At 40.3% G+C, this 27,483-nt stretch overlaps 1 protein-coding gene across 1 annotated transcript in view; it reads right to left on the bottom strand.

Annotated features, from left to right (window-relative positions):
- The window catches only part of ank3b (ankyrin 3b), a 200,930-nt gene extending 176,796 nt beyond the window's left edge, over positions 1-24,134 (bottom strand). The window contains exon 1 of the mRNA XM_072668035.1: positions 23,908-24,134. Coding sequence (XP_072524136.1) covers positions 23,908-23,946 — 39 coding nt within the window. The 5' untranslated portion in view covers positions 23,947-24,134. The remainder of the gene's footprint in view (positions 1-23,907) is intronic.
- Between the last annotated feature and the right edge of the window lie 3,349 nt (positions 24,135-27,483).

The raw sequence follows: 27,483 nt of genomic DNA, 5'->3' as shown, positions 1-27,483 counted from the left end.
TTTTCTGAAGTTTAATAAACTGGAGCTGACAGAATGCACAAGCAGTGCTACATTTAGATTATAGATTATAAATGAATAATTATCAATTAAGTACAAAGGTTATTATTTAACATTTCACACACTGTCACCAAATCCAGTAAACTAACACTAAGTATGCTGTCTTGGTAATAAAAGTAAGTTTGTAAGCTGAAAAAAAAAAAACGACTAGATGATACATTTCTGACCCCTGAGACAACAAAGGTTAAATGAAAAATCTATCCATGAGGACTGAGGAAATGGTGCATAGTTAAAAACAGTCAGAAATCAATAGATTCTAGAGCTAAGAAAATAAAATGGAGCTTGGGCTGGACTACTCTCATTCAAAACTGGCACAGAGTGCTGTGATTTGGACACAATCCAAAGAAAACAAGCCCTAAGTCTGATGTGTTGCGTATATCTTTGGTGGTATATTGTCTTCTCACACCGCTCCAGCACAGAAGCTGGGTTGGGGTCTTTCAAAGGTTATGTATGGCACCATGAGCAGGATAAACCAGGAATCTGAATATGAATGAATGAATAAATAAATGATGACTTTTCTGTTTAGTATTCCTAGATGCTCAAAGTGCCATACATGGAAAGGGCAACTCATCTCTCCCATAACCATTGACAAGTATTCTCCAGACTGATCTCACCTGTTACACAGAAACATCGCCATCGTCAAATTAACACCTGCAGCCTTAAGGAACTCTGGGCTGACTCTGTAAAAATCAATTGAACACTGTAGATGTACCATGAAATTGTGCTGTGCACCAACAAATTTACACTGTGTACACAGAAGGCCTAGACCAATAACAACACTGCCTTGCATGTGGTCTTTTTTTAGAAACACTGTGAATTCAATAAAGTTCTGTGGTCTTACTTTGAGTCTATGAGGCTGTATGTGTAGTAAACCCTTAAAACAGGGTGTTTTTCAAGGGCTCGTTGGGAAAGGCAATGGTACAACAAAAATAAAGGGTCTATACAGTTCTGTATACACCTTTATAAAGCGTTCTATATGTCCTATACGCACCAATATTGGCTCCACTGTTGGAGTCAACCCTTTTTCATTATTTTTCATTTCAAGTTTAAATATTTTTTTTTTTTCAAAGTTAAAGAACACAGATATAAAATGCAGTACAAAATGGAAATTCTGCAGCATTTTGAAGCATTTAAATATTTTAGCATTAAAAGACAGATGAAGGGAAGTCTGTAGGTCTTCGCGTTGGTTGAATAACAGGGATTGCCTATTCAGATGAGCTAATGAGCTAAGAACTGACCAGTGCAATGCTGGATGTCGATGAAAAGTAGACCTTCTACATCTATGATCCTTTTGAGGTCTTCTCTCCTTTAATTGAGGAATATAAAAGACAAGGAGTGCAAAGCAAATAACTAACAAAAGAACAAACACAACGCAAGAACCAAACTAGAGAAACAGTCAAGTCGGGATGAGGTTGATAGACATGAACAAACCCAACCACAGAACTTGTACATGGGATTTCATTCAAAACAGGAGACAATTCAACCAATTCACTATTCACACTTAATGTTGAAATAATAACAAGCTTACTGCACGTGGATAACACTCTCATGCATTTACAAAAATGTTACAATGATCATTTCACAACTGACCTAAACAATCAGAAATGAAAGTATAATGGTGTATGACATCACTCACTTAGTGTTATTCTAGCCAATGGGTCTTTGGGTCTATCATAACTCAGCTTTGAGCTGACTCTGTAAAAATCAATTGAACACTGTAGATGTACCATGAAATTGTGCCGTGCACCAACAAATTTACACTGTGTTTATGGTGAGGAGAGAAAAAAGACACTTTGGTGGTGGTCTGCTGGGGATAAACAGAAGGCCTAGACCAATAAGAACACTGCCTTGCATGTGGTCTTTTTTAGAAACACTGTGAATTCAGTAAAGTTCTGTTGTCTTACTTTGAGTCTATGAGGCTGTATGTGTAGTAAACCCTTAAAACAGGGTGTTTTTCAAGGGCTATCATAACTCAGCTTTGTCCACTGAACGCTTAAACTGCCTCTTGTAAATGGTTCTGTATGGAACTTTTTTTTAAGTGGCCCATCATGGAAAACTGAATTCCGTTCAATTAAATCAAGAAGTTTAAAGTAATACATTTTGTTTTGCATTTTGTTAAAGTTCCGAAACACAGTGTTCACCACCCAGTCCCTCCTCTGAACTAATCTGCAAAAACAGCCTGTTTTGAAATCACTGTTTCTCTGATTTTGTTACAACTGATTCAGTTACCTATTCAGCCTACCACAGTTTAACCCCACCTATTTATACTGCAGTTCTCTAAGTGAAAGAGGGTTTCAGCTCGAGTGTTTTTTAATACAATACATGGCAGCTTATCAGAACAGAGCTCATTTATCTTACATCTATCTTAAAGGTGGAGTAACAGAAACTGCCTGTTTAATGCTAAGGCCTTAGAGGTTGGAAGGTTGGTCTTCTAAAAATGAGCATATAAACCCCAGATAGCCAGATAGCCATAGCACCTAGCAACTAACTGTTGATAAGGGCTTGTGTGTATGTATGTAGTAGTATGTGTAATTAGAGCTCGGTACAAGTAGAGATGAAGACAGAAGATGAGGACATAACTGCAAAAGAGACAGGGAGAGCCTGAGTAGATAACAGCCTGATAAACACAGAAAAAGAGCAAACAAAAAACAGACAGCCTTTTGTACCACATGTCACAAACCCAGTTCCCAGTGACTAGTGCTCAAAGCTACTCACACTAATGGTTCCCCATCCGAAACTATTTGGAAGTTCTTTGTTTACTAACTATACATTGCATCTTGATTAAGAAGGCATGATTTGCTTTTCTTGAGTTGAATCAGGTGGGTTAGGGCTGGAGGACATGACCACACTTGATAACTGACATTATGAACTAAACTAAACTAAAAAAAAACAAACAAGTGAAAAAAAGTGAAAACAAATAAGTACTGGGAACTACAGGCCCATCTTTGTGTGTGTGTTTGTGGGTGGGGGGGGGTGTTAGGTGCTTGAATTCTTGTTCCTGTAGATGAAGCCTGATTTACATAGCATATTTTCAGCACTAAGACAGGATGCCTATGGCTCATGCAGAGCAAATTCCTCAGAAGTACCTCTTTTCAAAACAGGGCTTTTCAGTCATGGCTCATTTCACTGGACAACAGAGATAGTAATGTGAGTTTAGTTAGAGAACATGAGCAAAGAACATGAGCAAAGATTAAAATATACGTTTGCTAGAAGATTTGATCCTATCAAGTCATTATGGATTATAATATGCGGTGGGGTTCGAAAATCTGACACCACTTGTGAAATTGCTTGTGTTTTGCTTTTTTATTCTAAAATGAACAGAATATTTTCTATATAGTAGAGTCCTAAAATAACTTCAGTAGGAAAGGGACTACTTCCACCATTTTCCAGGCCCTATAAATCCTCCATAACAACCTGACAACCTCTTTGGTACTTCAAAGGAGAACGTCGGAAGTAACCTGGATTCCCTCACTATGTGTTTTTGGAAACTGCAATATCACTCCAGACTACAAAAAGCTTAAAAGTTCAAGCTACAGTGGGGTCCAGAAGTCTGAGACCACAATAAAAAATAAAAAAATGTCTTATACTTGAGTTGAATTATTCCTCAGAGGCTTTTGCAGAGGGTTGGGGAGTCCATACCTTTAAAGTAACAGGCAGACACCACCAGATACCAATAAACCTGGTGAAGAATTTGTGAATGCGGACCACACCCCGAAATGGATGGAACAGGAAAGCGACCTCAGAAGGCTGGGGTTATGGGTGCAGGGTGCGGGTGTGTTGGGTACGAAGTTGTTAATCATGATAGTGAAGAGGAGATGGGGTGGATTCATAGGGAAAAGAAATATAGAGGAGGTGGAGTTTTACAAAAGCTATAACATGCAATTAGCAGCCCTCCGACCTGTCTGTCTTCCATTTATACAAAAACAAATTTCCATCATTAACAAAGCTAAGCAAAACACGTTACTCCCTCTGCAGCTTCTTACAGGGTTGAGAAAACCAAGGAACACACTGCCTAAGCAACAAATACCAAGTGCCCTTCATCTCGTTATGCTTGTCAGTGTAACCCATCCACTCTAAACACGCAGACTTCTTGCAAATGGCGACACACTGTTACGGATACTGCAGCTATTACTAGAGGTCATATGACTGATGACGGAGGACAATGACAGCATTATTCTGAAAGAAGAGGAAACCAAGACTGAATACTGAGCCAGCAGTGGATCCTAGACAAGATGCAGAGAAAAGTTGCTTAACACTGAAAAGTGAAAGTGAGCGTTCTGCACTCTGCACTCTGTTAGATTGGCCAGATTTTCCTGGCACATTTATTTGTCTTTTACAATCTTATCACAAAAAGCAATCCACTTCACAGCATTCACACGGCCTGGTGAAAAAAACAGGTGTGTTTGCTCCATCTTTCCATTGTGAGAAGGGTGTAGATCCCCAACTCCCTAACTCATCCCAAAAGTATCCTGCCGGGGGCTTTATGCTCCTCTAGCTCACACCTAGCATTAGGCAGCATGGTGTCAGTAGGCTAATGTTTATCCAGAAAGTCCTATTCTATTGCCAGGTCTTCTCTACAGGGACTACACAAGCTGTTTGTGTGTGCAATTGCACATCTGTGTCAGGAATGGACGCATCTTAAAGTTGCTAAATGCATTCATTAGAAGGGGTGTCCACAAACATCTGGACCCATGTTGTACATACATAAAAGTGGCTGACTGACAAAACGTCAGGCGACAAAGAACTTGTTGACTTAGAGGCGACAGGCAGCCTAGCAGATCACATAAATCTTCAGGCTAAGCATGTTTCCTTTCTGACCACACTCCTTAACATAAAGAGAAAGACGTGACATGGCGCTTGGGCTGCAGTAATGAAAGATAAAGGGAGGAGTGCGCCTTGTGTCCTAACATTACCTCACAAATCACCTCACAGAATGTAGCCTGTAAACAGCAATAAATTGTGACTGCTGCATCGTCAGAGAGCACTTCTCGCCACACTACAGCTCACGAGCCAAGAACTCTAGTTTTGCATAAGAAGAATGCGCAAACACTTCTGTCTAACAGACAGGTGATCTGGCTTGCATCCCATAACTGATAGAAGGAGATGTTTATGTCAGTCTTCTGCTTCTCATTCTAATGTTTTGTGTGAGACACTTCGGTATTGCCCGCACATGTTGGCCCAATTCATAACAGGCCTGCCCCCTGAGGTTACAACAACACCAGCGGCTCTGCCTGATCTTGCCTTTAGCGCCAATTCTCACTAGAAGAGCCACACCTGTAGGGAAACAATATCCATAATGAGGCCACAAATCAAAACCATTACAATAAAAAAACACATCATGATTGCATTGGAAACATCATACTGTGCTCTGTTTACAGCATACTGCACCAAACCGGTACACATGTATACTGTATAGTGAGTGCTACTCCTCTCAGCAGTATGCAGTTTAGTAAACACACTGTGACAATGACCACTGTGAACCCTGTATTGTACTTCTAGGCAGAGGCATGACTAGATTGTACCAACATCAGGGGCTGAGCCAATCAGAATGGTCCCTTTTGATGATCCCCTGTTGAGCAATCATTGATAGAAGATTTAGACAAATTCATGTTGGTTGCATACTGCATACTGCTTAATGCTTTTAGGCATAACCAGAGAGTGAGCAGTAAGTAGAAGGTTATTATGAACAAAGCGTATCTCTGCTGTCCAATGAAAAAACATGTATCTCCATTTTTGTCTGTTTTTAGTTTTCTTCATGGTTGGAACCCTGTAGATGCTCTGTACGCTGTGTCAATTATTCTGGATGAATGGACCAATAGAAATGTTCCTAATTACTTGGAATAAACTATAAAACATATTTGCTTTCTCCTGTAAAGTCACCATTTTGGAGATACATGGTTTTTATTGGACAGTGACAATATGTATTGAACCAATTAAGTTTCAGAGACAGGTCAGGACAGGGACTGTTAAAGGGATAGTTAAGCGAAAAGTCAAATGAACATGCTGTAAAACACTTGTGATAGAAGCAATCGCTCAGACAATACATGTTTTGTATCTATTTTTTATTTTGTTGTTTAGTTTAGAACGGCAGATGCTAGGCTAATGCTACGCTAAGGTTGATAACAAAGACTGGATTTTGACTGTCACCAATATCATCTCTATAAAACCGTCTTTCACCCCACTCCAAGCGCATTCAGCACCATTTCTTTCATGCATTGTGGTTTATAAAAACAAAAATAAACTTCTGGTGGAGCAGCTATTTTAAACAGCGTCATGTTCAAATATGGTCTCTCTATGCCATTTAACTATATTTTTATAAACATTTGCTTGTATAGCTTTTTAAACAGATTATTAAAGCAAATATCAATTTTGGGCATGTATTTACTGAGAATAGTGACAGTCCAACTTGACGTGTTTGTTAGACAGGTTAGCCTAGGTATCAAACATGTCAAACTACTTCATTAATGATTGAAACCATTAGTTAGGAATTGATTTAGTTAATAAGTATGAAAGATGCAGACAATCCCACTATAGTCCTTCTTAAGTTTTATTATTATCTTTATTATTATTATAATTATTATTCCACCTGCTGCTATTCCTTACATGGTTTTCCAACTATCGACACTGGTCCAACTCTGGCACGTCCGTCCTGATCTGTATTTGTACAGTAAGCGCCCGAAAAACTATTTCAATTCGATTATGGTTTTCCTGAATTTATTATAGATTATTATATTATAGATATAGGAAGGAATGGTGGAATGTGCAGAAATTAGGTCCAAATGGGCAGCTTTCCCACACACCAGCTGAGAAAACATGCACATGCCTCTCCAGTACTGTCTGTGTATGGAGGCAAAAGTTTTAGTGACCCACAATTTAGTCAAACGTTTGTGAACACAGCTCCATTAGCCAAATGTATTTTCATTCCACCATTTAGCCAAATGATTTAGTAACCACCTAGCAGCACCTCAGCGACCACATAGTAACATCTTAGCAACTGCTTATCAACTTTAGCAACCAACAACTATACCAAAACAATTCCTTACCAACCACTTAGCAACACCTTAGCACCCAACATCTGTGTTAGCAATTCTGCAGCATCCACCTAGCAACACCTTAGCACCCAACATCTGTCCTGTTATTAGACAAAAATAATATGTCAACAAAAATAATTTCACTACATTTGTTAATATCAGGCCACAATACACAATTATAAGTGCATACCCAGTAAACAGCCTACTGCTACAGTATCCCTGCACAGCACGCAGCAGGACATCATCTGTTTACATAGTTTCATGTTTACACAGAAATAGGTATTCAAATGTAATATTTCATATCTGGGTAAACTGCAGGTGTATTAATACCGCTATACACCATCCTCTTCACCTTATGCTCAATTCTCTTTGTCACTTTCTGCTGGTGCCGTACACAGTCGTCTTTACTGCTACAGACTCTGCCTCTTTGCACACTAACCACATTCTGTCTTATAATTGGAGTTTCATTCCAGAGATATGTGTATTCTTAATATTTTTACTAATATTACATCTGTTGAACACATTGCCATATGCATTACTGTCTTTACCAAGATCTCTCTGGCAGAAACAGATCTCAAACTGAATGTGAGCTTTCAGGATGAATACAGCACACAGGCAATGAAAGGTTAGCATGGGTGCCGAACTGAAAGGTCAAGGCCTGATGGAGAATGCTATGCAGTCAGTATTAGCCTTAGGCTAAACACATCGCTCCTCATCGCTCTCCTTTTAACTCTTGAGTTCTCCAGCAGCTTCTCAACTTGCCTGCAGCCATCTGCCTCACCTGTCCACCATTATCTAGGAATGCATCCAAAATAACTGCCAAGCGAGGCAAGCATGCTAGTGTCCAAGGCTAACCCCACAAGATTCTTTTCAATTTAGTCTTATACAGTTTTAGTCTGATATTTAAATAGACTCATCATGGACATGGATGTCATGATAATATTGGGCTTTCAATTAATTCTTTGAACTGTTTTTTTTCTGGGACAGATATCAAGAGGTTATGGGGAGGTGTAGCCACTATGCCAAGGTCTGAAATAAGGTCCTATCTGTCACCCTCTAGGAACTGGAAGCTGCTGGAATACAACTGTGTCACTGTCTGCAGTCAAGCAAATTTGACATTTTACAATGTACAGAAGCTCCTGCTCCAAAAACGACAACTTTAAGCTTGACTAGAAACGTTGGCAGGAGTTAAAGTGAGGCATTTAACACCAAGAACACTGTACCTCCTCTAAACCTGAAATCTGCCACAAGCTTGTTGATGGATTCCAAAAGCATCTGGTCAAGGTGCAACTTGCTAAGGGGTGTTTAACAAATGTTAGATGGGCTATTTGTATATTTTCAAAGCTATATGTATAAATTTGTGTTGATTTTAGATTACCTACACCCCCTCTCCCCCAAAAATGTGCCTCTATTTTTTCTATTACTCAATGCTGCCATGCTGAATATTGCCATGATATTCATGCCCATGAAGTGTATGTAAACGTCTGATCACAACTGTATAACCAGTCTGGAAAACTGAACTACCTCAGACTGCAAGTGAATCTAAATGTACTACAAAGGTCATGGCAAATCTGAAATAGTAAATAACTAGAGAAATATGGCCTTTGTGCCAAGCTCCTGGAACGATTAGCAATAATACTGTGGAATGATGCATAAGGATTAGAATGATCTAATTCCTTTATTTGATGGGATGCTGTAAATAAAGTGTTCATGCTGAGGATAGGAGGCAGACTCACTTATCTGAACTGATGCTCAACACATCTGAAGTCTCAGGGTACAGCATGGGTACTCTGCCAATGCTCTGCCTACAGGCAATTCACACTCGTCGATGACATCATTCCCTTCCTAATCTCCATGGATACAGCCATTCAACAGCACGTACTATTTCAGACGAGAAAGATAAATGGCTGGTAATTTTCAGCTCCTTCCAATCTGCAGACACAAAGGATTCACGGAGTGTATTACATACGGCCCATGCCGTATGGTTTCCTATCAATCTGAGTGTGAACATTGCCTGGGCTGACTAAAACAGAGATTCACAAATCCATATAAAACGTCCATTGCAACATCACACATTACATACCGGTAAAAATCTTTGACCTCACAACAATTTGATCTGGTTATGATTTGTCAGTAAATAACTGTCATTTTCAATTCTTAAACAACATGATGTCATCACTTTGGTAAAGTTAAAAATAGAAATTAAGATAAGATAAGATATGGGGAAATTCTCAGTGAAATTAGAAATAGAATTTTTGGTATGATATCATTTTCTCATGCTGATACAGAGGTTAGTCTGATACACACAACAAACAGCAATAACATTAGTACCACCTGCCTAATATTAAGTAGGTATCCCTTATGCTACTGCTACAGATCTGACCATTTGAGGCATGGACTCCAGAAGCCCTCTGATGGTGTGCTGTGGTATCTGGCAATAAAAAATATTAGCAACAGATCCTTTTATAAGCTATACCTAAGGTACCCATGACCCTGTCATGGGTTCACCGGTTGTCCCACTGTAAACAATGAAGGTAAACAATGTGGCTGTCTAAGTATTGGCCCATCACCAGGAGACGATTCCTGTGGGTCCCAGAGAGCACAACTGGCCTTGCTCTTGTGGGTGGGTAGCATGCCCCCTAACTCTTCCCATCACTATGATAGCCAGTGCAGTCGTCCGTTAGCTGACATCATTGATCTGGCAGATCGTGCTCTCCTCCAAGCGATGGATTAATGTGGCACACAGGAAGCACATGCTAGCTATACCGTCCCAATATGGTTGCATGGATGGGAATTGGAAATACTGTTAAATGGTCAATTAACAGTAGGCTATCAAGCTCAAACTACTCACTTGATTCGACTGCCTAGCAGGAAGAAACAAAGAGCTGACATCACACAGTGTGAGTGTGTGCTGTTTTGCTACAGGACTGAATTAGATTCACAGGTTTTGCATGCCTGTGAATTTTATTGCATCATTTAATGAATATTATTAGAATGAATTATAATTGGCTATGACATCCTGACATGCTGAGCTGATCTCCAATACATCATGAGGCACTGATGCAAGTTTAGACCCTTCACATTCGGGCAGGATTACAGCAGCAGTCCTCCTCTGAACCCATGTGATACTTCACCTTTACTAATAGACTCCTGGGAAAACTGAGCCCCCGCTAAATACACTCTTACATGTCTCAGAGAGTACAGTCCTATCTGAGGCCATCTCCATCATCTGTCAGCTCCTGTCTCGTCGTGGCTCTGCTCGGGCAGGGACACAGCGTGCTGTGTAGAGAGAACAGCCACACTGACAAGAATGATGATCAGCATTAATGAGATGTACAGTATAAAGTCCACCGCTCAGAGACAGACAGTGAGAGAGAGGATTGTAGAGCATAGTTCATGGCGCACAGAGTCAAGAGTTGTCAACGTAAGCCACTTGATACATGTCAGCCCTGTGGTCACATGTTGAGGTGAAGCATGCATGTGTGTGAATGTGTGTGTATACTTATGCCCCATGTGATATTTCAAATAAACTCTCAAATATACATGTGATATGCCTAGCAATATATTACAAACACGCTGGTGGAGCAATAATATGACATGGTAACCGACTGGCCAGCATTACTATGATCACCATAACATTAAAACCACATGCCTAATACCAGGTAGGTCCCCCCTGTGCTGCCAAAACATCACTGATCCATCGAGACATGGACTCCACAAGACCTCTGATGCTAACCTTTGGTATCTGGCAGCCTTGCACAGCCATGCATCTGTTCGCCAGGTGTCCTTTTTTAGAGAACCTTTGATAGATACTGACTTTTTGGAAGATGCTCTGACCCAGTCCTCTACCTATCACAGTTTGCCTCCTGTCAAAGTGTCTCAGATTCTTGCGCTGTGCCATTTTTAAGCTGTCTTCACATCAACTTCAGGAACTGACTGTTCACTTGCTACCTAACATGAATATCCCACATCTTGAAAGGTGTCACTGTACCCAGATAATCAGTGTTAATCACCTGCACTGTAAAAAACAGAATAATCAGAATGGTGGTCCTCAAACTGGTTTTCTGGGCACTCGACAGTCATAATATAACACTGGTTTTAACATGTCTGATGACATGTATAGGTTCCTGCGTACAGTCTAATGTAATGCCAACATTTTGAACAGGAACTGTCCTCTAAAACATGTGGATAATGTTCAGATGTATGTTTGATGCCTTTACAGATTTGTTCTCTTACTTTCATTTTGTACTCTTACTTATGGTTTCACTGTATATGTGGTTTAGCTTGCTGCATGTAGCGAATCTGACATACATTACTAATATATCCCACATATTAATAATGCAAAATAGGAGCAAACCCCCTTACCCTCACCACATCATGGCTAATCTAGTAATCCCATGGCAGCAAATGCAGTAGGTTGTTGTGGACCACTTTGAGACACAGAGGAACGTGATGACATAGATTCAATGCATTTTCAGGAACAACTCCACTAAACAGTTGAATAATTATTAGAATATTATTAGAATAATCATTGGCACACTGTAAAACACAAATTCATGCTGCAGACCGATGTTGAATCTTTTCTAAACAGTGCCGTGATGGATGTAATCAAAAACATTCTGCAGGCCGGTGCTAAAGAAGATTGTCCTGTCCGATAAAATGATTTATGACGAGCGCAAAGGATTGCCCAGAAAGCTCTCTCGCTCCCCTTGCTCCCCCTGCTCTCCCTCAAACAGGTCTCAACAGGATGCGATCAAAAGATAAGCTGTATATTCAGAACTGAAAGCACTTAAGCCGCCAAATAAAACATCCTGAGAAGTCTACCATGCAACAGGTGTGACATTTTGATTGTTGCTCTATTCTAAATGTCAAGAAGGGTGCTGGAGAAAAAAAAGGGTATAAGGTTAGGACTCTAAAACACGCATCCATTTATTCAGTGCAAAATTATAGAGTGAAGAGCATGTAATTGGTCAAGCAGTTTAACATCTGTGAGGTCAGCCAAGACAGCAACTTAACCTTTGCTGCAGAGACACCTCAGACGCTCTGCAAACTCTCAATCATGGTGACATTAAAAGTAATACTGACTGTAATACTTGTGTAATATGTGTGTGTGTGGTGGGTGTATCTGCCATTTATCATGCTTGGGTTATTTAGTAGTTTAGATCATGTGATGCTATGTACAGAATTCCTGTTATTGTGAATACATTAAGTGAGTAGAAGATGAACTGATCTCTAAAACACAGTTTTAGAATGAAAAATTAAAGAAGCACAGTGCAAAAGTTTGGCCGGCCTAAGAAATTTGAGCTTTCTGACACCTTTTATCTATGACCTTAATTACTTTGTTAGGGTGACCAAGGTCAGGTGGTGCAATTTTTTTTCAAAAGTTTTATCAATACTTACTGAATGTTCAGTAACATACTTCAATCACTGAGTTTGGTGATGAGGTCACAGGTAAGGTTTTCTGTAAAAGGTTTCTTCCCTGTAGATTATGCTTGTTCAAGCAATGCTACACGCTGTACCACCCTTCTAACTCAGCTTAACTTTCATGCAGGTTCTTGGCGGTCACATGGGGGTTTGATTGGTCTTATCAGCACAGGAGCAGCTTACCCAAAGTTTTCTTGGTCTTCCAGAGCGCATCTTGACCTCCACAGTTCACCTTTTTTACACTGTTTGGCTATTTTCCTTCTCCCAACCCACCCGATTCAACCGATTAGTTAATTAACAAGTTCTTTCAGAGTTGCAGAGGGTGTGGTCAAGCAGGGAAACCACTAAAATGAGTAGGGAAGGGTGCCTCCAGGGTTGAGAAACACTGGCTTAGAGGAGCCCACGTTTGACAAGTGTTAGCACAAGGTTTAAAGAGTAAGACAAATGCAAGAAGCTTGGAAATTTAATTCAGCTGACAGCTTTTTAATAACAGTTGGTGACATGGCTCAGGTATGAGACTTTGTAGTTCATAAGCTGTCCAGACTTTGATGTTTTATGTTATGAAAAGGATTTGCTGAAATGATTGTGTTTTATTTCCAGTTAGCTACAGAAGATGTTCTTACTACTTTTTAAATAAACAACAATTGGGTGTCCAAACTTTTACATAAGACTGTATACAGTTAATGGTGGCTCCTCATGAAGCTGCGTGAGAGAACACCAAGTATGTGTAATCATATCACAGGAGGGGCTTCAGTGAAGACAGTCTGATATTTTTATAACATGTGCTATTTTATGACATTGATGCAGAGCTTAGCAATATGACACTATGAATTTGACAAATGACATCACTATGGGTCAGTTTTATCACTACCCAATTTGCGTTCCTTGCCCAATCTGTACCAAGCATGCGTGTGCACCTCACCCCCTAAACTGCACTCCCTAGCGAGCATGTTTAGCCAGTGTTGATATGCCAGCAAACATGTGACTTTGGGTAGCCAGCCTTGACTGTTTGTTCACCTGCCTCGAAACGAGAGCCACCGGCATCATCCAGCGTTAAGACATCCTGAGCTTTTTGGCTTAACATATAACATATATTATATATTGCTACAGGCTACCCCATCCATGTCTCCCGTTCAGTTCAAGACTTTTAATTGGTCCTGTATGTACTTTCATTTTACAATATGAATATTAGCATATTAGCATTTACATCCATTTAATTGGACAACTGGCAGATAATGTTACACTTCATTTAGATGTGATACGTTTGGGCAAAGCCAGACAATTCAAATGCAGGATGTTTAAGACACCACAAATCCTCCTCAGTCATCAGAAAGTGGTGGATAGTTTGTAAATGAAACATTTTAATATCAGTGACACGTACAGAGAGAGATCCCTTTGAAGACAAATGTCATATTTCCGCAGCGACGTCTTTGTTTGGATGAACAGAGGGGCCTTCACACTGCAAGAACGCTCTCGCCTAGTTGCCCGAGGCGTAGTGCGGGAGACGGTCCCCATGGTAACGAGCACAACTGCATGAGTTCTCCATGACTACCATAGCTCGATTGAGCCAAAACATGTAACAGCAAAAACAAAGGCCTTTCACGAGTCATTCATTAGCAAGCAAAATCCACTTCCTAGTGTGGATTTGGTGTGGAGTTAATGTCCATGCTTAGCATTAGGAGCTTTGCTGAAAGCTTTCGGGATAGTCTCGGTAATTCCAAGGTATTCCACTGAATTAATGTTCTCCCTTATTATTAACCAGCAAGTCATCCATGCATGCAGTAATGTGTTTCCACGTAAAAATGTTGTCCTTAAAAAATCAGCAGGCCGAGACCAAAGGGACATGAACAATAACAACGTATACTACAATTTTGAGTGCCAAATGGTTCTTTCAAGGGAACTCATTATTTGGGGGAAAGAATTCCATGCATTGTCGCTGGCTGGGAAGGGAATGCAGAAAAGCTAGAATGTAGTCAGTGAGCCGTACCCCACGCGGTAGTGGTTAATGAGTGCGTAAGATGTTCAGTCAGTCAGTTCAGCCCTTTGTACGGAGCTTTCATTGGACAAATGAAGGCAGGGCTAGTTTACCAGCATGGTAAGCAAATGCTTTCCCTTCTGACATGGTGGAATGTGACAGAACAGTATTTGTATGACCGTGTTATCTTTCTGATCTCCTTGGCTTTTGTCATTTCTTATTTTTCCGTTTCATGGCCCGTTCTTCACATGCATTTCACATCTTTATGTGAAGAAAGCAAAACTACACTGCTTTACTGCACTGGTGCAGAAACCCACCACCTTTCAGTAAAAGGGCTTCAAACAGTTCACTGAGTCAACATTTACGGTCCATCAAAATCATGTTCGATTCTTTGGTTTACAGTAGGCCTCAGCCTGCATGTTTTCCCCGCCATTCTCCACCATTACAACCCATGAGTCACTGGATCAAAGGCTGAGGTTGTGTTAAAAAGCCTTTGAACAGGAAAACATGGACATGATTAATCTTGATCAGGGCTGCTGTTCTACCTTTCATGTTGAACTACTGGTGCCAAAGCCTTCCAAAATCCTTTTGTAAGACGATTCATGACCAAGTGGGTTTTCATAATTTACAGGACAATCTCAAGAAAGCTTATACATTGCTAAACATTGTCTATACACTATTAATAACATGTTAGGAGTCATTACAATATATTTCCACACATGATTATCCATTATTCAAGTGAACACCACAACTACACTCAAGCAAAACAAGAAAGCTGACTTACAAATGCTAAATATGCTGACATTTCACATACAACAAAGTCTAGACTCTAGAATTTACTTGAACAGAAATGTGTGACATTATTAAATGAAGTTCATCCAGAGATTTTGTTTAAAATGTAAGTTCAGGGCTAAAAGGCACACAAAGCATTCTGCACAGCCAAGCTTGTCTCTGTTGGGAGCAGGACACACACATGCCTCAATGGCACCACTGTTAAACCCATACGAGCCAAGATGCATTAAAAGGCCTCCCTCATAGACACCCCTCACACACAAACACATACATCAGCTGTTCCTTTACAAAAGGCAGAGAGCATAGTTGAGGAACTGCAGATCCAAACAACATTCAAACTGCCTGGGTCTCCCTTCCACCCCACTTTTTTTACGAGTTATGCTCTGTGGCCATGGCTTTGTCCTTGCACACCTCACAAAAGGCAACAAAATGCATGCTTTAGTTCCCAAATTGGTTGCATGGCAAAATCTAAAAGAAGAGCAGGCAAGATCTCCTCCCTTTCAAATCACCAGGCCATAGCCATCCTTCACCTTCACTAAAAGAACACAGACACCCTTTGTTTTTGACTCTATCTAGGCAAAAATGCCATCCATACTACACATCTAATGTGCATTCACCTCAGGGCTGCATGCAATATTTTGCTCTGTGTATCGAAGACTGGAGTAAAATTAATGATACTGGTAGATCTGGTAGATCTGTCATGGAAAATGATAAACGTTTCTGTGCATAAGTTGTAGCGTGATGTGTATGATTTATATGCCTTACGTGACATTGCACATCCTGCGATGTGACTACTGCGCATGAGTACATTGCGATGACGATGCTGAAAGGATATTCTGTGCAGCCCTAATTCAGCTCTTGCTTGATTACAACCCATGATAACTTTCACCCCTGGATTTGCTGTAAATGACTCACACTCTTATTTTTTTTTTACTACTCAATATTTTACAAAATGTTCAATTAAATGCCACACATAGTAAGTCTGCGCAGATCATAAACAAACACCATAACTCAAGTGCCATGCATACCTCAAGCTGGCTGCCCTGGCCGAGAGAACAACATGCCTGTAATTAAAGAGAACACTTGTTAAATGTTGTGTGGGTTGCTGCACTAGCTGCTGATCCCCTGAGAACACTACTGAGTGGGCTGTGTTTGAAGCAGCACAGCACAATTGGAAAATAGGAGTGCCATAAGGGCTTTAAATGGTACAGTTAGTAAATATATGCCATATCTACCATATCTGACTGTGGAAACAGTGAATAAAAGAATGCAGTGTGTTAACCATTGATATCTAACTCAATCAACATTCTAACTAAGGCTATTAATCATGTTGCAATGGATTAACAAGTGGACTCATATATGAAAAGTATGATAGGAGTAATTTCAGTATATATATGTACAGGTAGACTTCTTAAAGTAGCATTATGTGAGAATTGGCATTTCTGGCTCTTGGGCACCCCTACAGTCAGGAAGTGGGATTCACAGGACTTTACACAAATAAGAGCCGGGTTATGCAGCGTTACGCAGGTCTTGCAAATATATATATTATACATGTTACATATATTACAGGTCAGTGAAGCATCAACATGATTTTGAAGCTGTCATTTTAAGGTAAACAAATGCATATTGCTGCTTTAAAGCATTTTAAAAAGAGTTTGCTTTTTTATTTCTAGATCCATGTAAATGGTTACAATATAGCAAAGTCATACAGAGAGGTTTGGTGGGAAATGCTCTGTTTGAAAGACCCTTAAAGTCAGAATTGTTCACAGCAGTAAAACCAGACGTCTGAAGATATTAAATGCTTCTATGCCACTGGGTATGAATACACTGTCTGATGCCTTTCATGCTAGATTAGAGCATGTTTTTATTCATGGTGGAAATGTGTTTGCCAGTTTTTGTACGGCAAAATAAATCTCCCCATAAAATCATTTCACATTTATCACTCTGTCATCATCATTTAGTACAAAATAAATAAAAAAGAAATAAAATGTTGCATTGTAGACATTGTGTTTTCTGTCACCACCACAGTAAAGACACTTGAACCATTTCACCCAAAACCACTCTGAATGTCTTTTTTCTCCACTGACTTTTGAGACTCACTGAGATTTTTAAAAATCATAAAAGATCAGTAGAATCTATTTTAATACTGTGAATTGATCCTTTTTTTTAAAGTCAAAAATTCATTGCCATTGCAGCAGCATGACTAGACAGCGGTGATTAAGTGGCTGGCAAATTTCATGGGATGGAACATTTAATTATCACTCGTCCCACACTGGAATTACAGACTGTGCTAATACACACTGATGTGTGTGCAATCAGTACCGGTGAACATTCCCTTTTTAAAAAAGAAATCTGCAAAGTGAATTAAGGGGAAGATCAAAAGTTCAATTCCCCATCCAGACAGAAACCCTCTGCTCCATTACTTCAGTGAACAAACAGTGAAACCAACACTCTTTTGTTGGTGACAATTGTCACTGTGTCCTGTCCTGAACATCCCTCTAAGTAAATATTCTAGCACTCATAAACTGTTAGGAATGCCAACATAGAGACATAGAGAACCAAGGCAGCATCAGCACACTGTAGATTGGAGTCAAAAAGCTCCTTCAGCTCCAGCATTAACCATCAAGACCCTCAGAGGATGGAATGTAAACAGAATGTGTTTTGGGTGTGTTTTGCAGGTTAATAAAGCAAACGAGACAAGAAATTAAGTCTACCTCATAGTGGGTGCCTCCACTAAAGGTAGAATACAATGAGGATCCTTTATATTTAGTTTCTGCATTAGTTTAGACTTTACAGCATGACTGCAACCTAGTTTCTGTCAGGCATTAAGAATGTCCCAGTATTCATGGTTTGCTTAGATACACATTTTCAAAACAATTGAGCTCTGAATTGTAGCACATGGTGCTAGTCCAAATCCAAGTCCAAATGAAAATGAGGTCAAGTTAGGGTTAAGTGCAAATAAGAATGATTCTGAAAATGAGAAAGAGGCAGAGTCAATGTGGAGTTTAAATGGAATTAGTATATGACCAAGTCAACGAAAACTTCAAATGAGAGTGAGACCAAGTCACAAACTAGACCACTTTGGCTAAGCTTCCTCTCCAGATTTCTTGGCCGTGTTAAAAGAGGTTCAAGTCAAGAATCAGAGTCAAAATGAGAAAGAGACCAAGTCAAGACTGCGTCCAAAGGAGAACAAGATTCTACCAAGACAAGTCTGACATACGAGAAAAACTAAATTTGGAGTGTGGACTATACTAGCACTACAGTACAATAATCTCTGTTGCATCCCTGTGGCAGTCCTTCAGCACATTACTGTCACATGGACAGACAGACATCAGGCCTGGGCTGTACATGTTATGGAGAGCCTGTTGGTCCTGTGCTTTGCCTCCTTGGGCTTGATATGACCTATTACATATGAGTTGAAATGTGCTTTAAAAGACACCCTCTCCTTCGGCAACATCCTAGGATCCTACTCTGGTCAATAAGTCACTGTTTATGTCTTACTATTTATATCTTTATATAATTTATTCATGAGTTATACTATAACATTCTGGGTTGAGTTCAACTCTGTGCAAAATCCAAACAGCCCCTGTCACAACACAAAAACATTCTCTTTAAGACATGATGCACAGACGGATGTAGAAATGATATACAGGTCTGAATCAAGCAAATTTAATGCTTTCCTTTTTCAGTCTAAGTAGCAAAGTCCAGCCATCGCAACGGTGGGCAGTCAGGCCATGGCAGCTGTGCTTCTTACATCAGCATGAGCAAGTCTTCACAGACAGAAGAGGTTTGTTGTTATGACTTCAGCTTCACAACAGAGCTGAGGGAAGTCACGTCTCATGACCAGTGGCATCATGCAAGAGTACTGGTCATCAGCGTTGCGAGAGTCATCGGAGCCTGAGAAAAGACCCGAGCCGGAGGGAATGCCCTCTGTTTTCACGACATCACCCCCGGTCACACCACACATGCTGAGGCTGTCAAACCAAACGCTGGCTCAGTCGGTCACTATATGCAGCACACACAGCGCCCACATCTACTCATCAATGGGTCATTTGTGTATCTCTAGAGGTGACGTGGAGCATGCCCAGTGTCTGTTGCTATCACAACTGCCATCCACATTCAGCTTTGTTTCCATGGAACTGCAAAGGAAGCGCTTGCAGAAAACCTTTTTACATTGTTTTCTATCAGCAGTGCAAGGCCTGGCAGATGTGGCAGACTCGTCACTGTCATATATGCCATATATATATATATATATATATAATAGTTTTAGTTTAACAGTGTTCTACTACTACATCTGTCAATCATACCACAGTTCTTTTCTTAAAGGACCTATATCCTACAGTTTCTCTGTAATTAACACTAAGGGCGCTTTCACACCTGCCTTGTTTGGTTCGGACCAACCAAAATAGTCCAAAATGGTCCAAACCAAAATAGCAGGTGTGCCAAAAGACCAAAATATGACCCAAACCAAAGAGGAGGTCTCAGATCAAACCAAACTGTGGTGTAGTTTGTTTGCAGTGTGAAAACACTTTTTCGGATGGCTTGGTCTTTTAGATCAATCACAAAAAGTTGAGGCAGAATAAATAAAAAAGTAAATAATACAAAAATTATAATAAATAAATAATACAAAAAATAAATAATACAAAAAATAAATATTATATTCAAACTTCTTTATTTGAACAAAGTGAGGGGAATTCAGCTTTCCCTAAGTAGGCTTTCAACTAGATTTTAGGGCATTGCTGTGAGAATTGGATTGCATTCAGCGACAAGAGCATAAGTGAGACCAGGTTGTTGTACGATCATTCTCAATTTATCCCAAAGATCCTGGATATTATAGCCCTTATTGCCCTCTAGCTCACGCCTGGCATTAGGCACTTAACTCACCCCAAAAGTATTGGATGGAGCACCATCATTCCAGAAGACACAGTTCCACTGCTCCACAGCTCAATGCTGAGAGCTGTATAGCCCACGCCTGGCATCTGCTCCAAAGAGTCCTATTCTATTGGCGAATTAGTCCTATTCTACAGGCTGTGTGTGACAAGCTGTGTGTGTGTGTGTGTGCATTTGCACTTCTGTGTCAGCAATGGGTGCAACTTGAAGTAGCTGAATGCATTCTTTAGAAAGGGAGTCTACAAACAAGAGAATTGTGATGCCAAGAATAAATTTCCTTCCCCCTTGTTATGCATGATGCTGGTGCGCAAGATCAACCTTGAGCATTTGGTCCTGCTTGCTTGTCCTCCAGACCTGTTTGACCGCTATGGAGTCACCGCCCTGCTGTGCCAGGAAGCCCCTCCCACATGCCCATGTTTCACCCTCCTGCAGAGAATGATACCTGTATGGACACTAACTAGAGGTACTCAGTCCTATGCACTGTTTAGTTTAGAGTTCCTTACATATTCTCACAAACATGTCCTCATGGATTAACTTCTATTTTTCTTTCTTTTTAGAAAACTTCTGACAATAAAACAGGGTTCTTCAAGAATCATGACAACTCAAAGATTTCTTAGGAGGCTTATATGATTGTTCCCATGGTTGAGGAGTGGAAAACCTTTTGAAAATGGTTTTACCTAGCACCGAAAAAGAGTTCTACTACCATTAAGAACCACTTTTCAGTACTATATATAGAAATCTTTTGGCTTCAAATTCTGGAGCAACTCTGACACTTTGTAGATAGAATTCTTGTGCTAATACTAAATCCGTGGAAGCTGACCGATCATTCAAACCCTGATTTCTTCACATGAAAGGGAAAAAGTGTAAACAAAGGTACTAGGCATGTGTCAGGTGTAAAAGGACACTCGCACATGAATCCGGCACACATACACACACACTGATCGCTGTTCCAAGTCGCTTTCCATAGATGGTCTGGAAACGGCAGCTGGACAGCCTCTTACTTCCAGCAAGTCAAATCAATGCAGGTTGCCCAGAGACCCTAAAAGACACCCTAGGCCTTTATTACTGGAGCTGTACTGAAGTCCAAATAAAACCGTTTTCTGTGTGTTCCACGACACACACACACATAAATTAACCATTAACCTTTGCATGCCACTAGGCCAGTTTTACACCAAACATCCGGCCACACGAAAGAACTAGGCAAGAAATTCACATTTAATCAATCACTGGAGATTTGTCCTGTAACATGCATAAGCAGCAAGGTACACATTAGCACTATAGAGAAATAAAACACTTAATCATGTGGCTGCAGATAACCCATGATGATAAACAAGCCAGTAAGTGTTGATCAGATGATGTTTAGATATGCTTAGCATCGCTCTGAGATGACCTAAATATATATATAATTACTATATAATTACTACATAATTACCATCTTATAATACAAGATCATTTGTAATATCATTTTAAAAAAAAGCTGAGATCCAAATTAGTGAAAGTGAAAATCAACAAACTAGAAATGTGTGTGACAGCGATGACATGGCCTACTGAATGGCCTACTTATTACATAACGCTAACTATATTCTGCACAGACAGAATACAGCCATAACATTAGCACCACTGACAGGTGAAGTGATTAAAATACTGCATCTGCCAAAGGGTGGGATATATTAGGCAGCAAGTGAGCAGTCAGTTCTTGAAGGTGATGTGTTAAAAAGCAGGACAAATGGGCAACCTTAAACATCTTAGGCCACAGCCAAATTGTGATGGGTAGACGACTGGGTCAAAACATTAGTCTTGAGAGTTTTTTTCTGGTATGCAGTGGTCAGTAGTGATCAAAGCGGCCCAAGAAAGGACAACCAGTGAACCGACGACAGGGTCATGGGAATCTAAGGCTCACTCATGTGATCCAAGAAGGCCTCACTTTACATCTTACCCCAACTTACAGGACTTAAAAGATCTGCTGCTAACATTTTGGTGCCAGATACTACAGGATGCTGACAAATGGTGGCAATGGGGACCTATTCAATATTAGGCATTAGTGTTAATGTTATGGCTGATCGGTGTGTATATGTGCAGGTAACTAGCAGATGATGTTCTGTTCGTATAACTTTTATTTATAGTCATTATGTGCAATCATTTCTAATGTATACATGTATGAACTAACTGTAGAATGATGGATACAAAGGGAATGGTTAAATAAATACACTATTTTGCATAACATCAACACTTATTTCACTTAATTTTGCAATGGCCCAGGAATGCTGACAACATGTTTGTCTATGAAGGCAAATGATATGATTGACATTGTTGTTTTTATGCAGATCCTTTAACAAGCAGCCCCAATCCTGGGGTGGCTCAGCGGTTAGTGCTCCAGGCTATTGATGACAGGGTTGTAGGTTCGATACCTGGGCTTGGCAAGCTGCCACTGTTGGGCCCTTAAGTAAGGCCATTCACCCTCTCTGCTCCCCGGGCGCTGGAGTTGGCTGTCCACTGCTCTGGGTGTGTGTGAACTTACTGCCCCTAGTTCACTAGTTTGTTTGTGTGTGTGTTTGTGTGTGTGTTCACTATCACAGATGGGTCCGATACGAAGGACACATTTTGCTCTACATAGTGCAGTGACGATAACGTGTACCTTTAAAATTAAATTGTGTTGTAAAAAGCAACTGAACTGTTTTTATTTAACTCAAATAAACTAAGATAAATTGTACTTCTAATTATAATATATTGTAATATATCATATATGTGCAATATATTGTAATTAATCTATCTATGTCCTTCTATCTGCCTGTCTATCTATATGTATGTATGAATCGTCTGTTTATTTCAGTTTGATAAAAACAGTTATATGCTGTGTTACCACGTTTCGTTGCTGAACTGCCCTTTTACAATCTGTAATAAACACTTTTGGTATTCAAATTCAGATATTTTATGAACATAACTAGATCAAAGATCAACAGTCTGCTTAGGCCCACTGTCTCTTCGCATGTCCACTTACTGAACACACTGAAAATGCTGGACACAGCTGAATACAAGCAGTGAGAAGATTAGTAGCCTAACTAACTACATTAGTTTACTTCCATTAACGAATGTAGCCAACTTTTACTTTCACTACTTCTTTCTCTTCTTGTGTTTCAGTTCACCTGGTGTGTGAGTTTACCTGGACTGCTGTAGCTCACACGTCTCACCTATGGGTCTTAAGACACATTTTAGACAAAAACGAGAGAAAAGGAACCGTATAAACTGCAGCTGCTGACAGATGCTGGGTGAAGAGAAGTTTTACTGCACTGCTTTAAGGGAAGTGTGTTTTTGCAGTAAGCATTCTGCTGAAGTATCATCCAGGCTTCTGCTAACTTTCAGTGTGTGGCTACTCCACCCACCTCTGCTGCTCAAGCTACAGGCTACATTTCCTCAGTCAGCACCGAGCGAAAGCAGGACGAGACTTTTCACTCGATAAGACTAGCTTATTCATTTACTTAATTAACGAGGAAGTCCTCACTGTTTTTTCGATGTAAAATGAACAGCGTGTTTTATAGCCAAGCTTCCCACTAATGCCATTACTCTGAAATAAAAAACCGTGTACCTGCAGTCAGTAGAAACTTCCCCACAGCCCAGAAAAGCCTCATTAAAGGCTCTGTGGGCAGCCGCAGCTCTACAGTCAGAGGTTTCCCCCTTTCTCAATGAATTAAAAAAAGTCGTGAACGCAACGGACAGCGGTATGAGAAGCCCCGTCCTCACCTGTGCGGAGTCGTTTTCACCTGTGTTGGCGGAAGCCATGTTGAAGAGGCTCTCAGGCAACTGTACAGATTCACAGCTGTGGGAAACTTTCTGCTAAATCCATCGACTGCGCTCCTGCAGAGACAGCACGGGCGTGGGGGAGCTCGGGGCTCGTGCAGGGAGCCTGCTTTCTGTGGATGTGGTGACAGCGGTCTGAGAGGGTCAGCGGGGTAGATGGATTTGGGCTCTTGCAGGTAGGCTGGGTTTGGAGTGCTGGTTAAGGCTATGGGCTCTGCCCCTCTACCACTCTCTCTCTCTCTCTCTCTCTCTCTCTCTCTCACACACACACACACACCACTAGCTCAGAGTACAGCTACGGATTCAAACAGAAAGGCGCCAAATCGCACTACAGCTCACAGCTCCTCCATCTTCACCCCCTCCTCCTCCCCTCCACTGAACCCCACAGGCCTGAAATGAACCTTAAGAGGTCAACAAATGCTGATCTGATAGAAAATAACAGTGCTATTACTACTAATATTAATTACTAGCAACAATAACAAGGCCACTTATACTTTAAAGTCTTCACCGTTCGCATTCTTATTGTTATTATTATTATTATTATTATTACTATTAATTTATAATACGTATAATTAATAGTAGATATGGTAGCAATAGTAGAAGTAGTAACTAAGAAAATAAACAAAAAATGTCATGTCATGTCTCTTGTAGTGAAAAACACATACAGTAGATTTTCTAATTATGTAAGGAGATCTATTTTTTAATATCCTAGCTTAGAAAGCTGGGGTCAGAGCACAGGATCACCAATGCTATGGCAGCTCCACTGGAGCAGAGAGGTTAGGGCTTGGTCAAAGGCCCAACAGTGGCAGCTTAGTGATGTAATTTGTAATATGGCTGTAATATGATGAATAATGTAGGTAATAGTAAGAATAACAATTAGGTATATATATTTAATATATTTAGAGTTTACAGATTTTACTGCATCTGTCATGTTGTTATTATTCTGTCCAATAATAACAACAATATTAATAATAATAATAATAATAACAATAATACATTTGAATAATAATAATAGTGGCAAAACCTCCTCATAGACAATTGTGTATTCCAGTGCTTCACAGTCCATGTCCTAGAGCCCCCCTAAATGTTTTCTGTCCTCACACACAAACCTGATGCACCTGATACAACCCTCCTCTGAGCCAAACTGGCTGCTTTACGACAGAGGAAATACTAAGCTGTGAAGGGCACTGGTCTATTCATATGACTACAATCAACCTTCATTTCATCATTTACTGCTGTGCTGAAGACACGAGACACCTTTTGTGTGTTTGTGTGTGTATTTTATTCGAGAGGAGGGTGAAAGGTCATTACAGTAGTCTGTGTTTTTTAATGTAAGGCCTGATTTCGACGCCCTGCAAAACCACCAGAGGGCGATATTGTTTTGGACTTGACTAAAGCCTATTTTAATGCATCTATTTCTCACGTCCTGCTTTAGGCAAGTTCTGCAATCTCATCCAATGCATTCGATTCCACTTAATTTAATGTCTCACAATTACATCACCCAAACATTTCTTAATCTGTAAAATATGACTGTCTGGAAAACCAGCGTTACAAGCAGTACATATTAAGAACAAGCATTTTGAAATGTGCACTATGGCATATGGCATTTACTGCAACTTGAGAGTGAATGTAACCCTTATGTTTGTTTTCTTTGTAGATACAGCATATATATATATATATGCCATAAATGACAGCGACAGCACCTGTCATTAGCATGTGAAGCATTCAATTGCCCTGGAATCACATAAAGATCTCATGAATGTTTCTTAAGGCCCTTCTGACGGGAGCCTGGATACAGCAGTCGGCAGAGCCTGTGGCATTCCGTTAATGATATCCGGTTACTCATCACAAATGTCAAGGAGGCTTCATCACACATGGATTCTCATGAATTACTTATAAAGGTGAAATTCACTCTTTTTAAATATAGGCTGCGCTTATTCATGATTTATTACAGTTGTATAAATGAGTAAATCAGAGGTGGCTTATAATTGGCTTATTTTTATACTTAGGCTGCCATCGGCTCTTTGAGGTCTTTTCAGGGCCTTTTTACACTATGCTTACAACTTGCCCGCTATGTGCACATGTGCTCTAGCAACGGCAATGGATTCTAGGAGGTGGACTCATGATGTCCAGCTGGAGCTCTGATTGGTGGACCAAGAGGATAAATCCTCTGAACTAAGTGATTATTATTATTTTTTTTTTAACGTGCTTACTAGCGCATCAGGCTTATGTAATGTGGCTATTTGGGCAGACTTTGCAGAGGCTGATTAAGTTTGTTTTTCACTTTTGCCATCTGTTCATTTCTTAGTAGTTTAGCTGTTTAGACCATCCGTGTTGTGTTTAGAGCACAGATGCTATCCCTCATCTACGGTCATGATGGACATCGGTCACCACGCTGCACTCTACAACCAGTTTAGCTGGAGTCAGTAGGCTGTCGCGTGGGCTAATTATAGACAATGCAAGTATCGTTTAGGATATAAATAACAGCAGCTCAGAAAAAGAAATGGCAAGAGTATTTACTGTGATGTAAGCTTGTAGTGCATTATATAGTATTGCAGTGCATTACAACACATCTGTCTAGTGACTTGTTATTGACTCGGTATACACTGGTGGTCACAGAGAACCTCAAAGCATCTTAGGGCCTGTTTACACCTGGCATTAACACCTGCTGTTTTGTATCCGGATAGTATCTGGATCTACTTTGACCGGATTCTGTTCACACTTCGCTTTAAAATGCATTCCAAGCATGACCAGACGAGATCTGATTTTACGATGGTGTACACTAACACGTACATCATTTCCATTTAACTTCCTGGAAACAATGCTTTCATCCAAATTGTCCTGCTCCAGGAGAGTGTGAACAAGTTGGCGGAACGGTGGGGGTTCTTCTACAACATGCTGGAGCAATAGATGGTTCTCTTAAACTGCAAGCGAACAAACTCTTTTCTCATTTTGCTCTCATCTACCGGTAAACAAGAGCGTGAGAGTGCACACAGAAACACATGCACAAAAGAGAGAGGGGAAAAGCTTATCCACTGTGGCCATCCGTTGCTCTGAAACCACCAGCAGCTTCAGCAGTTTCATTTGATAAAAGTTTGTCAATAAGAGCTGGCTTATCAGAGCTCCTCTTCTCGTCCTATAAGACCCAAAGTGTTGAGTCGTCTTCTCATGAGGGAAGGATGGGCAGACCCACCTGTGAATGTTTTTAGATGCGAAGTGAGAGTGGAGCTTGATTTCCTCCTCTGCCGAAGATGAAAACTGTATGTGCCGTTTAGCTGATGGGAGCAGTTTTGGTGGTCTACCAGGTCTTGCATGGTTCTGAGAAGTGCTGTGTTCTCTGTATCTTTTAATCATTTTTAAGCTCCAGTTTTGGAAACTCCTTATTGTCTTTGGGCTTCCCCATTCCTTATGCAAGTGGATTATCCTCACTCTAATCTCCCCATAAATCTCTGCTGAAAAATGATTAACTTGTACTTAAAGGTTGCTTTGACTGAAAAAAGAAACGGGGGTCTGTGACTT

This window comes from Salminus brasiliensis, chromosome 22, assembly GCF_030463535.1.
Source record: "Salminus brasiliensis chromosome 22, fSalBra1.hap2, whole genome shotgun sequence".
NCBI classification, from domain to species: domain Eukaryota; kingdom Metazoa; phylum Chordata; class Actinopteri; order Characiformes; family Bryconidae; genus Salminus; species Salminus brasiliensis.
Note: the sequence above shows the minus strand (reverse complement) of the source record. Positions and strands in the feature narration are given on the sequence as shown.